The 13,232-nt window shown below is 38.9% G+C and overlaps 1 protein-coding gene across 1 annotated transcript; it reads right to left on the bottom strand.

Moving 5' to 3' along the window:
* On the bottom strand, nucleotides 1-11,574 carry galr2b (galanin receptor 2b). The gene is made up of 3 exons (XM_075454541.1): nucleotides 11,375-11,574; nucleotides 7,192-7,574; nucleotides 1-2,367 (listed from the first exon to the last, which is right to left on the bottom strand). The coding sequence occupies exons 2-3, from the start codon at nucleotides 7,563-7,565 to the stop codon at nucleotides 1,602-1,604; spliced, it is 1,140 nt and encodes a 379-aa protein (XP_075310656.1). The 5' UTR covers nucleotides 7,566-7,574; nucleotides 11,375-11,574; the 3' UTR covers nucleotides 1-1,601.
* Between the last annotated feature and the right edge of the window lie 1,658 nt (nucleotides 11,575-13,232).

Genomic DNA, 13,232 nt, shown 5'->3' with positions numbered 1-13,232 from the left:
TTTAAGCATGGAGTGCATTTTGTTTCACATTCGGACCTAAATAATTACATGTATTTGAAATTTGCAGTGCCAGAATTGAAAACACTACATGGTGAAACAAACAATGAGATGCTTAATTACCACAGGTGCAGTAAAAAACACACGAGAAAAATTGTGCAAAGTTAAGCATTCCATTATGAAAGTAAACTTCAAGATGCAAACTGTATCTTGCACAAACCTAAGAGCTGAAGTGGAAACACCCTGAACGGAACCAAAAGGCTTTTTACAGCTCTGAGGTAGGACACAACCTTACAGAAAAACAAGGAGAAACTGAGGATGTGCTTTGCAAAAAGTATGCAAATGGTTGATGATCATTTCACAGCTTTTAAGTTTAAATACACAAGTACATAACTCTTAAATACATAAGTGCACTCATTGATAAACATATAAGTTCTAATGCATAATATTTTACAGTAAAGAGAAACATGCCAGGAATGCAATTGTTGACATTAGTGAAGAAAGCAAGAAAATATTTGCACTTTTCTTTTGAGATCTAAAAAGACCTCCACCAAGAACTCCTCATTTATAATGGATTAGGTTTTTGTTTACTCATCATGCGCCTTCCTACACTTGATCCTTACACTTGGCACAAGTGAGTGCCTTCGGGACCAAATTTACAAAATTTCTAATGCAGGTATAAAACTAAGTTGTAACTATGTAACTGTTTTGCACAAACTGATGATTATATCGCTTACACGGTTAATCTATTCATACAAATAATATCTCGACACATCAGAACAGCATCCGCATGCAAGATACAAAGCAAGCACTCTGCTCCACAAAAACTACAATCTTGACAACTGACTTCAAAACTGGTCATAAGGTTAAATCAGACTCTGAAGGTTTCAGCTGCAGTTGAGCAAATGTAGACAAAAGATCACGAGAGAGGTTGAAGTTCCTGGACACCAAAGCTACACTTGAACACGGCGTAGAAAATACCGTGGTGTGGAGTTGACCGGCATGTTGAGGATTGTCATGCACAGGTTAGACAAGGAGCAGAAGCACCACTTTACAGTTCCCCTTGGTTTTTGTGCATGAGCTTAGTCGTCATCAGATCTTGGTAGAAGTCAAACAGAACAACAAATCATGCATGTGGATTTTCCTCCAAAGCTGCCGACCTATCAGCATCTTTGGAGCCGACTGCAAAAAAGAAAAACTCGAAATATACAGTAAGACTGCTCCTGTGCAGCTTCTGAAATGTTGGAATCGAGTGAATTCTCAAACACTACACTGTCTTTATGATACTGTAAATACAAGCCAAGATTAAGGCAAATAGTGGAGAGCGAGAACAATCAGAAATTTCTGTCATTTCTGACAAAAATTTCTATATTTCTGCAAGTGTAAACTGGGATATGGCAATTGAATAAAAGTGTTCTGATAGAATTTTCTGTCACATGCTCCTGAAAAATGTATTCTTCCTTGTATTCCTCCTTGTTGTCCTTCCTGTTTCCCACCAAACAAATAAATATGATGAGAACTTTACAGGTTTTTTATACAGTTACTGTTAAGTCTTTCATATAAGGCAATCTACACTGAGCATTTCAGCAAAGCTGGATCTTTTGTCAAGTTGACCGCTGAAAGGGCAAATTCAGCGACACTGTGGCCTCTCTCGGCTCGACCCGCCTCGGCCGGTTGATCATTTCACATTCATTCTGTCGCATGTTCTCCTCATTCATGTGCGATACCTCCGTGGAGCCTGCCTCAAACCCAGGCCCAGTGTTGGCTACATGAACCACATGAACCTTATTTCTCCCGTTTTTAATGAGGATGCAGCTGAACACCTTCTTGAAGCCCTTGCGAAAGTGTTTGGACACCAGAGCGTACACGATGGGGTTGACGCAAGAGTTGGCGTAGGCCATGCAGTGAGAGAGGATTCTGAAGGCGTATGTGGTCTGATTGAAGGGGAAATCTCCATACAGATAGCACAAAATAACCACATGGTATGGCAGCCAGCATATGCAGAAGAGCACAGTGACGATGATGATCATTTTGGTGACTTTGCGTTTGGCCCTCTTGGATTCTGACATGCCGTCCAGAGGGTCAACGGCCGTCCAGAGGTACTTGATGGTCCGAGTGTAGGAGAGGCTCACGATCAGCACGGGGATGACGTAGCCGAACAGGAAGGTGCATGTGTCCAGCACCTTTCGGTTCTGCTCCTCCCAGCCAGGGATACACACAGTGCTGTTGTCATAATGAATCAGGTCATAATAGCTAAGATACGGACCTGCAAAGATCAGGGAAAGACCCCAGATAACCACCATGGCGACCACAGCATTACATGGGGTTCTTAACTCTCTGGACCGTAACGGGTAACGAATGGCCAGATATCTACAAAGAGAAAAAAAATACACACATATATGGTTAGCTATTATTCACAGAACTATTCAAGCAATTATTATAATAAGCAAACTCTATAAAATGTTCGAGGCCCAAATGCTGGGTACAACATTATTGAACAAGTAAGAGAGATGGAGAAGCATGGGTAATCAGTCAGAGGAGCAAATTTATAGGCAAGGGGCAGGACAAAGACAGAAACCAAAAAACAGAGCGTGTATCATAAAATCAAGGAGTAAACTACGCAGGCAAAGGTGAGGCAAAGGGTGGAAACCCATTAACAAGTCGAACAACAGCAAAAGCTGAAAAACTAGCATTAAAGCTTTGCTAAGAATGCTTCCACCTACACACTCTATTAGCATGACTGTCACTGAAGGCTGTATGTTGACTGATAGCGATAGACAAAAGAGCTGTTTGTGGTTCTCCTGGGTAAAAACATGTAAATGGAACTGTGTCACACTGTCTGCAATATCTACTAAGAGGGTTTTTTAGTCTTTTTAGTACAAACTGAAGTCTAATGCTTTGATGTTTTGTATGGTGGGAACAAAGCAATACAAGAATAAAAGCAAAACTCAGGACAATGTCAGTCAATACAACATACAAAAAGCATGACACCATTTTTAGAGAACACCACAACAAAAACAATTCACAAAACACAAAAAAAATAACACCGGAACGTAAAAAAATGTTCAAAAAACATAACAAACAGAAGAGCAGATTTTCAGATATTGAAACATACAAGAAGCACAAAACAAAACAGAAAACACAAGTAAAAAAACAGGACACGTACATTAAACATTAAAAAAAGCAAATTTCCAAAAACAACACATAGAATATGTACAAAATTGAGGAAAAAACACTACATTTGGGTGATAAAAATGAAAGTTGTGTTTGGTGAAATGAATTGTTTTCTATTTTTTTGTGTCAAAGGAAAATATCTCCCTCAGTTATCTGAGACTATTATTCCTACATATGATATTATATTATCATATTATTATAGTTTGGATTTGTTCATCTTTGAATACACCTTATTTGCCATATTTAGGATGTTGATTGATTGCCTTTGTGTTCTCTGATGGGTATTTGAGGTATTTCAGCTTATTTTGATCAAGGAGAGATTCTTGGTACAGCAAATTCATGTCCTTGCTTTTCACATTTACAGAATACATCAACCAGCTCTCCAGAAAAGGAGAGGAGAGCCTTTCTGCTCTTTGAAATGTCACTGAAATGGGAACAGAGGCATTTAAGTTTGACATGAAAGGCATAAAGCACACACTTTGAACCTACTTGTGTGGAGCCTCAGTGGTTTGGACATCTTCAGTTGCCCAGACGTCACTCTCTAATCCCAAGTGGAATTTGTAATGGATATTAAGTAAAAACAAGAACATTTTGACAAAATGGTTTGGATTTTTGGACTTTGAATTATTTATTGCTGAATCAAATCAGTTAAATGGAGAAAAACCAGGCTGAGAAATATCTATTGTATTGAACACTAATTTACATGACTCAAACCAGATGATCCTGCTGTACTGCTACTTTAAAAAGTAGAGTCAATTATTTGAAGCCAGACATTCTTGTAACCTTTTAAAAGTGGTCTTGAACAAGATTTTCAGTTCTTTCAAAGTTTTTCTTTGGACCTTGGTTGCTTTTTCTCTCATTTTAAGCCCTCTTTGTACCTTTTTTCATGAAACTTCACACTGACCTATGAATCATTCAAGCATAAAAAAGGGTATTTAACTTGATGGCTGAACCAGTGTTGTGTATGCACCTAATACACAGACTACTGCAAATAACTCACTTTGAATTGTATCTTTTGGCACTTTTGTGACTTGCAGTCTGTCATAAATACACATCATTCCACAACAATAACAGTAACACAACAGTAAAGCATCTGATCCTTCAGTTTTTCCCCTAACTATTCACTAAAGCTTCATCAGAAATGTTCTTCATGGAGGGGTGGCCGGCAAGGAACAATTCTTAAAGAAGGGAAACTGAAAACTGAAAAACTGAAACTGAAAATCAGTGGCAACAGGTCTTATGGAGAGATAATGCCTTTTCGAGAACCCAGACCTCTGAAGCAGAGTGGGGTCGTCTTGTCAGACAACAAAAAGAAAGGCAGCCACGATACAAAGAAGAGCTTTTTGAAATGTCCTTCAAGAAGCCTGAAGAAATATTCCTGAAGACTACTTAACAAATGTTTTAAGAAAACCTGTCTAAGAGGGTTCAGGCTGTGTTGGTGAGTAAACGTTGTCATACCACATTTTTACTTTCAAGCTTGTTAGAACTGTACACCCTTGTACTTGCATTTCCAGTTATGTTTGCAAATGTTTCAATAAATCACTACCTAATTCCCCAATTTTTCCTGACAATGAGAAATGAGGGTTTGGCTCATGAGGCTCATGACATTTGCACAGTAGTCCTATTGTGAATGTACTGTAGAGTGAATACATCTTATATAATCTTGTGCCTTTTGTTTTTGTACTGCATATCCTATCACGTTTGCAACAGATTTCAAATATTTAATATGAAAAAACAAGATATTTCTTAAACATAAAATCCCACATCTGCCTGTGTGCAGCGCATCCTACCAACAAGCACTTTGCTTGAAAAAGGGTCAGAGAGAATGTGTTTACCGCTCTTGTTACAGCAGGATTCCTGGTTTAAATTATGACTGTAAAGTGCAGCTGTGTGTGCGCGCGTTTAAGAAAACATCAGACAGAGACTGAGGGAGAGACAGGAGCAATTCATTTTGAACCTCCTGACTTAGATGTTCCAGCTCTTTTCCAGACAGAGGAGGAAGCAACGATTGAATCTCTAAGGGGTAAACACAGCCAGTGTGAGCAGAGTGTCTGCTGCAAAGGGCGACTGCTCACCGACTGTCCATATTGACTGAGATGATTATGTCGCTAAACAATGATAATGATGGCTTAGAGCTTGCTCTGTGAGGGATATAATTTTTAGTCACACACTCTGCATGATTACCTCAGAAGATATTCAATTACAGCTTCAGTATCTTTGTGAGGTCTTACCATGGATGGATAAAACATTTGATATGAGTTATGGCTTCTTATCGGGAAACTCTTCAGTTTTTTTAGCTTCAAATTGGAGATGAAAGCTGGAGGAAGCAGAGAAAACCAACATGGGCACAAGGAGAACATGAAAACTCCACACATTAGTGTCTCAGTGAAGATTTGAACTGGGAACTTTCTTGCTGTCAGGTGAATCACAAACCATAAAAAGACCCAGTTTCTTAGATACATCCCTTAATATATCTGTCCATTCTCATCTGTTTGAACAACTTCTAACATTTTAATGACAAAACAGTGAGCATGGCTCTTTGACTCTAAAGCAAAACTTGGAAACTCTAAGAAGAAGGTGGACCTCCCCTCCCTCTCTGCTGTGTTTCAGCTCTGCAGCTCTTCGGCTCTGAACCCCCTCCCGCAGAAGGCTGCCATCCATGCGCAGGCTAGTCACCGTGGCAACTGCAGAAATGATTGACTAATTAGATTCCTGGCTCTATTTGTTTCTGCTCAGACTTGATGCATTTTTGCGAAGTGATTTTGAAGCACTGTGATTGTCTGTCTCATGTACTATTGTCAGAGCATGATGAAAATTTAATCAAATACAACATTTTTTAAATTCATGTTTTCCAAGTTTTTCTTAAAAATTTTTTTCAGAACATTGTTGTACTTTGTTCTAAGTAGCAAGAATCCAGCTTCTTGTAGTATTGAAAAAAACATGAAGATTTGATCATTTTAATTGCTGAGCAGCATGAATTCCCGAGACATGAAACAGTTTCTAACATTCTCTGCACAACTTTAAACTCGGTAGCATGATGGCACAAAACAGCGGGCAATCTGAGGAACAGAATCCCCTTTTAAGTATGTATCTGTGTCACCAAATGGCTGTTTGTGCCCTCAGTAGCCATCCTACATCCTGCCTATGGGCATTTATTCCCTTGAACACCTTAATTTCCTCAAACTGATATTTTTCATTCTTGCTTTCATATGTCTTTTATGGAGGAAAAAAGAAAGTCCTTTCAAACCCCATGTAATGACACTATGTTTCCAATAACTCGATTACATCCGCAAGAAAGTCTTGACTATGAAACAGTCCAATGTCTCAATTCCTTTGTATTAGAATGATTAAGACTACAGACTAAGGATAGAAAGAAAATAGATCATGACTAAAGCTATCAAAAGAATGAATTATGTATTTTGAGGGAACATTTGGTAATTTAAGTGCGTGATGTACTAATTCAGGAGAATTAATCATTTGATTTCGAGGTTAGCAATTGCTGAACTGTAGATAAAAAACAAGCTGATTAAACAATAAAGGTTTAGTGTTTGAATTAGTCATTTCAGTGTAGGATTTCTTCTTTGAGACATGACATTTCAGCAACAAAGAAAAAAAAATGAATGTGTTAACAACATTCATGTGTTACAATGAGGATACAACGAATTTTAGTAATCGACAATTTTAATAATCTGTTTAAAGGGGTAAAAAGGGGAAAACACGATCTGATTCCAACTACTAAAATGGGAAGGCTTGCTGTTATTCTCTGCTTTTTATGGCTATACAAACCTGAACAAAACAAAGGGATTCTGTGATTTTGTTTTATACTAAGCAGTTCATTGCTTAAAACAACCAGGAGATGAATTAATGAAGAGGATAACTGTTAATAGCAGAGCTCGATTCAACCTTTTGCAGAAACAAAGGAAATTAGCGCCTAATTATGTGGAAATTATGTGTTTTTAGAAAAATACAGTAGTTCTTTTGCGTAATATATTTTTTTTTCTGGAATTGATAATTGCCAACCTGTCAACAGACACAGCAGCCAGTGTGAAGCTGCTGGCATACATGGTGAGGTTGATGACCAAGTGGACCACTTTGCACATGAAGGAGCCAAACACCCATCCCTCCAGGGAGTAGATTGTGGCTTGGAAAGGAACGCAGATGATGATGAAGAAGAAATCAGCCACACTCAGGTTGAGTATGAACAGATTGGTTGTGTTGTAACCGACTTGTCCGCTCCGCAGCAGAACGGCGAGTACCAGGCTGTTGCCAATGGTGCCGAGCAGGAAGATGACGGAAAAGACCACTGACACGATCACACTGGTGGGGTTCAGCTGGTAGCTTTCAGAAACATTAGCCTGCCCTCCTGGCCAGCTGAAATCCTCAAAATCTGACATTTTGCAAGTCTAGAATTAGAAAACAAAGAAGACATACCTGTCAGGCAAATTCTGATCAACATCTTTGATTATTCTACAGTCACCTCTATGGATGGCTGGATTCACAACTGAAAAGCCATTCAAGTTCTTGTAGTGATGACCAGTGTTGACGTGATAACAAAACAGCTCTTTAAATGGGTGGTTTGATGGCAGGTTATATGCCTTTGAAATCAGCTACGTTTGAAATAGAGCTGACAACCATCATGCACCAGAAGATTATTTTCTCCCCATATTCCCAGTCAAGTCCTGCCACACTTATTAAAACCATAATAAAGGATTTTTTTAAATAGCTGCTTACATTTTTACAGTCACGTAATGGGAACCTTTGAGAGTTTTTTGTTGCAGAAAACCAAAAATAAAGATGTAACTCTAAATTATTTTAGACTTTCCTCCTTTCCAAAATGTGACCATGTGGAGTTTGTTCACACAGGCAGATATGGCCAATAATTACGTTCAGAGACTATACAACCTCTCGTGGTTGTAAGAGCAGCTGTGTGTGAAGGGGAAAAAAAACGGTGCTCATGCTGTTGTAAAAAGAATGTATTTTAGACCAAACCAGGATCTAACCTTACCCATCTAGTTTTGATTTGTAACCTTAACCAGGTGACATTACTGCCTAAATCCAACCAAGAATGAGAATTCTTTGTGTTGTGTTTACCGGCAAAATAGCGTGCATGATGGCGATGTTCGAATTGTTGGAAGTAAAAAAAAAAAAAAAAGAACCTAACCATGATCATTTTCTTTTTCTAAACAAGAAGTGTTATCACTTCACTGATAAAAAGTGTTTTAGTAAGGTGTTATTGATGGAACGTATGTTGGTCTTGGTCTTACATCCCACACTGACCCATGGTTGAATGTTCCGAGCTTAGCTGCTCCATCCATCCCCCTCCGTCTTCCTTGTGAGGACTTTCTGGCTTCTTAAACTATAAACTTTACATTGATGAAGCTTCTCATATCAGTCATGTTTCCCTTCAGCTGCAGGGGCAGCAGGACACCTTTATGAGCGCCATAGAGCTAATAATATGACCATATTCAGACTTATTCAGCTGTTTTTGATATAGAGGACTTGTTAGACTTTTAAAAAAAAATTTTAACAAACCATATTTTTGTTTTTTTAAAGGTTTGCTGTCAGCATCACTCAGAGAAAGAAAGGATCATCTGCAATGTGTCGCTGCTATTTAATTATGTGATATATCTCTGCTGTTTGCTTCAAATATCAACCTGAAGGTTTTTAGGTAAGTGGACCAATAAGCCACTCAATGCCTCACTCTGCTGTAATTGAATGGATTTTGCCTTTAACCCACAGCTGCCTGAGTGCGGTCCTCTGGTTAAATTCACTCAGCAGAAGCTCATTTCTATCTGAGATACTTTGCTTTCAGCCAAGATTACAGCAGACATGATCAATCACGATGGGGAGCGCTGACTTTTGTCTGTCAATTTCTTACCTGAAATAATAATAATTTTAGAGACTCTGACATATAGAATTTTTGCAAAGTGATGTCTCCAGTGACACCACTGTGCAGCATGGACTTATTTTTTTAACAGACTATCATATTGCACAGTGGCAAGTGGTGCAAAATTGATAGAAAAGTGGTGCTCATGATGGTGAGTCACAGAGATACACGCACTTGCACAAGGCAGCGTGTCTCCAAAACATTTTATTTAGTCCCATCAAACTGTCAGAGGGTTCAATTTTGGATGAAATTATTGAAGTGTTTGGAAAACAGTGAGATGGGTATGTAAAATGATAATGTGGGCTTGGTTATTTTCTTTGCTGTGATTTGACAGCAGTATGCGGCTGCTATTTGAAAAGAACCGATTGGCAGATATGGACACTAGAGGAAGTGGTGGGTGTCATTGAAGCAAAAGGTTACATAAACAGGCAACAATAAGTATGAGTGATAGGCACAGAAAAACATGGTCTAGCGTTTTTAGGAGTTGCTAATGTTAGTGCTCTCTCATTTGTGTGCTATCCTTAGGGGCCAACATAAGGAAGCTCTGGAGTTGGTAGAGATAGATGTAGTGTGTTTGTCTCAAGAGGGTTTGACTCAGCTCTTCATGTAAATTTTCTGAGAGATAGAATCATTATTTTTCCAGTGAGAATACTTCAAAGGAACACTTGTTCACTGATAATAAGAGTGTCCCGCCGGTGCCAAAGTGGATTGTAGTCTCTATTGAAAACAATCAATGTTAAGTCACCCTCAAACGGTGCACTTCATTCAGAAACTGTCGTTCTACGTTGATGCCTTTTTGTGCGCAAACAGCTAAAACTGAGCTGCATGAGAAAACTAATATTTTTTCCCCAAAGCTGTTATCATCTTTATTAACACCACATAATTTGTTTTGTGCTGGTAATTTTCAATCATTAAAGCAATTAGTGAAAGGAAGCAACCCACACATTTGACACCAATGCATACCAGGCTGAAGCTACAGCCATTACTGGCTACAGAGGAGAAGAAAAAAATACCTTTTCATGGCATCACCCTGAAGCAAGAAAACGGCTTCATCTGAATAGCACAAGAAGATGCATAAACAAAGGTTGCTAATCATCCATATGCAGAGACTTGTATTCCCCTTGACAGACACGCCACATGATTATTTTCTTAATATCAGTTAATAAAAATGTGACGTAAAATTGACTCAACTGGAATAAAAGTGCCACACTGAGAGCTCAGACTACTTCTGAACTGAGAGATTGGCTTTCGTTTGGTCAGTCTCCCTAAAATCTGAGTACATGATTCAGTCTAACCAAAATCACAGGGAACAAAAACTGGAAATGTGGATAATAGATTCTGACATTATTTTAAGACATCTTCAAGCTTTAATGTTTTTATTGGTAAACTCTCAGCAAATATCTTAGAATTGATAACTGAACACACCAAACTTTAACATCCTTTGAGTATCAATCTGTAATGCAAGCTCATAAGCGTAACCAGAATCATGACTGTGGTCACAAGAGAATATAATGATCACTGTGGACGGCAGATAACAGTCGCTTAATTAAAGTGGAGAAAATAGAGGCCTTTTGTAGATTTATATAGAGGCAAGAACATCTGCTGGCTGGCTGCTGTGGAGGAATTTATTCACAGCTCTGTGACCAATCCAGACTTTAATGGTCTCTGTCATGTTGTGGCTGATTCCTCTTCCTTTCCACTTGGGAAGGCAGTCTGGACTGATATTAAATTTCAAACTGCAGTGTGATATCAAGGGTAAGACTCCCACTCAGCACAGAACATGTTAAAGTCTCACTGGAATCAGAGGAAGCAGGGATAGATGAACAGGAGCGTCATGATCCCCTATGACTGAGCGTGCAGCAGTTGGGCTGAGCTCGGTGTGATGCGATGGTATCAATAGAAATTTTGGAAAGGAAACAATAAGTAATGAAAACAGCAGAGCCAGAGGAAGGAGGAGGATAACGGAGGTGTAGCACTGCTTCAACCACACTCTGTGGCAACATTTTTTGAAAGGCATCAGCATGAGCTCGAAATATGAAGCACAGAGAGAACAGCAACTATCAGCACCTCACTTGTTCATCGGTAAGCAGCAGAGATTGAGTAAGGCTCATGTTATTTAGTCTTCATTTGCATTGCGGCAGCCAAACTTTGGACATCAGCTGAAACTAAAATATTTCTGTGATGATGTGAGTCAAATGTAAATGCTGAGTGTCATCATTTAGAAATGTAAGCACTCTTATAGATACATGTATTTCCATTCTCTATGAACAGCAGTATTAGCATGCAGATCAGGCAGATGCAGTATGATAAACCTACCGGACTGATAATGGGTGAACAATATCCAAAGCTTCCGCACTCCTCTTAGATTAGGAACGACTCTCCCAGCAGACCCGCTTTGTTAAGATGCTCATTCTCTTGACTCTGATGCCTCCGCTCTCCTTGCTTACATCGCTGTCTGCCCGTATTGCTGGTATCTTACTCTTTCTCTGCCTGTCCACCCCCACCACTCTCCCCCCGTGAGGACTCCTCCTCCACATTCACTTTAATGTTCACACTTCACTGCAGAAGAAGATGGCAGAGCAGAGGTATGGAGGGAATTAGCTGTATCTGGTGGTCTATTCTCAATCACTGTGCAATCAGGAGGTTCTCTGAGGAACAGCTGCTAAGCATCTGCACACAAATCAGATGTCTTCTGGTGAAGTCTGGTCATTGCGTATGTATTCATCTTTAATATTGTTTGAGTAGTGAGATAAACTACCATCTGTTAGAAGGAGCATCAGTTCGGCTGATTCAGTTAATTCACAAGGGACATGGGGAAATAATATGTTTCATGCTTGTACACACTGCTGGAGTTTTAATTAGTAGCTGATGTTTTTTCAGAATAAAGGAGGTCAGTGTCCCTATGGAAGCCTCGAACTCCAATATTGGCAATTGACTGCATGTCCTTAAAGTGATTTGTAACAACTGCTCCCCATTTCAAACAAATAATTTCAATTTATTGAACACCTTCCATAACAAATCTGAACATGCTCTTCGTCTCTCACTTCAAGGAAAATGGCCCAACACGAGCAGATGACATAATGTATGAATATGTCAGCAAGTATTCTGGAGTATTTGCTGCTTCTGTGCGAGTTAGCATGGGTGTGCTGGTGAGAGTTTGTCCTTTTATGCTGACCTGTTTACTTCTCTCCGTTTCCGCTCATACAAGATGCAGATGAATGCAGCCTCATCTGCTTTTATCTTAACGTTCAGGAATCTCCATAGCATCATTTCTGGATCGTGTGCTGCCTCCTGCAAGCTGTAGACACACCCTCCCTTCAATTTTCAGGTGGGAGAAGCATCTTCTGCAGAAAGCCTCCCACTGTGATGTGCTTTTGTGGAAAAATTCCGGGACCACATTTCTTCCTGTGAGGAAATGGTTCTATAAAGTTTTCATGTAGGGTTGTTTATAAGTTAAACCACTTAACACAACAAGCCACATTTATACCAATAATGGATTGGTGGACAAAAACTTCTGAACCACTGTTGCCCCAGGCTCATCATTTTTCATCACCAGAGCCTCTATAACACTTGTTTTAGCTAAAAAAATGAAAACATAAAAAAACACTTTAATGTCTTGTTGGCTTGATGCAAATAGTAGTTTGTTATATGTTATCAGTTACTTTTTAAATAAAGATTGAATTGTAACAAATAAATGTACATAATATACATAAATAAACACAAGCACAGGAGTTTTAGAAAACTAATTCAACTGAAGGAAGGGGTGACTGTCGTTAAAGACAGTTTTATTTGATCAGATTTGATCAGATTTGATCAGATAAGTAAATACATCTTGTCCAGAGTTAGTTATTTAATGTCATATGTATTGTTTGTCAAATGTATGTGACCAGACGGTCAGACCATAGGAGAAATGGACACAACAAAATAAATTTGTGGGTTTGTTTATTCCCAGACTGTACTTTAAATGAAAAGGCACAGCATTAACTTTGTAATTCTGAGTGAAATATTACAGTTACCAGAAAACCAAAACCAAAATAATTTCCTACTCTCCCTCTTGTGTAGGCTTGCTTCAATTTTGTGAACGTTAACCAGTAATACAGAAAACAGTAGAGGCCATCTCTAAACAGAAAATAAACACACAAAAAATGAATAAATAAAATACACATTTCTAGCC

Source organism: Odontesthes bonariensis, chromosome 21 (genome assembly GCF_027942865.1).
Source record: "Odontesthes bonariensis isolate fOdoBon6 chromosome 21, fOdoBon6.hap1, whole genome shotgun sequence".
Classification (NCBI taxonomy): Eukaryota; Metazoa; Chordata; class Actinopteri; order Atheriniformes; family Atherinopsidae; genus Odontesthes; species Odontesthes bonariensis.
Note: the sequence above shows the minus strand (reverse complement) of the source record. Positions and strands in the feature narration are given on the sequence as shown.

What these genes read in the sequence shown, in the direction of transcription:
- galr2b (XM_075454541.1), bottom strand. Translation starts at nt 7,565, where the DNA reads ATGTCAGATTTTGAGGATTTCAGCTGGCCAGGAGGGCAGGCTAATGTT. An exon ending in GCTGCTGTGTCTGTTGACAG is followed by an intron (nt 2,368 to 7,191) that starts GTTGGCAATTAT and finishes TTCTCTTTGTAG; the next exon opens with ATATCTGGCCATTCGTTACC.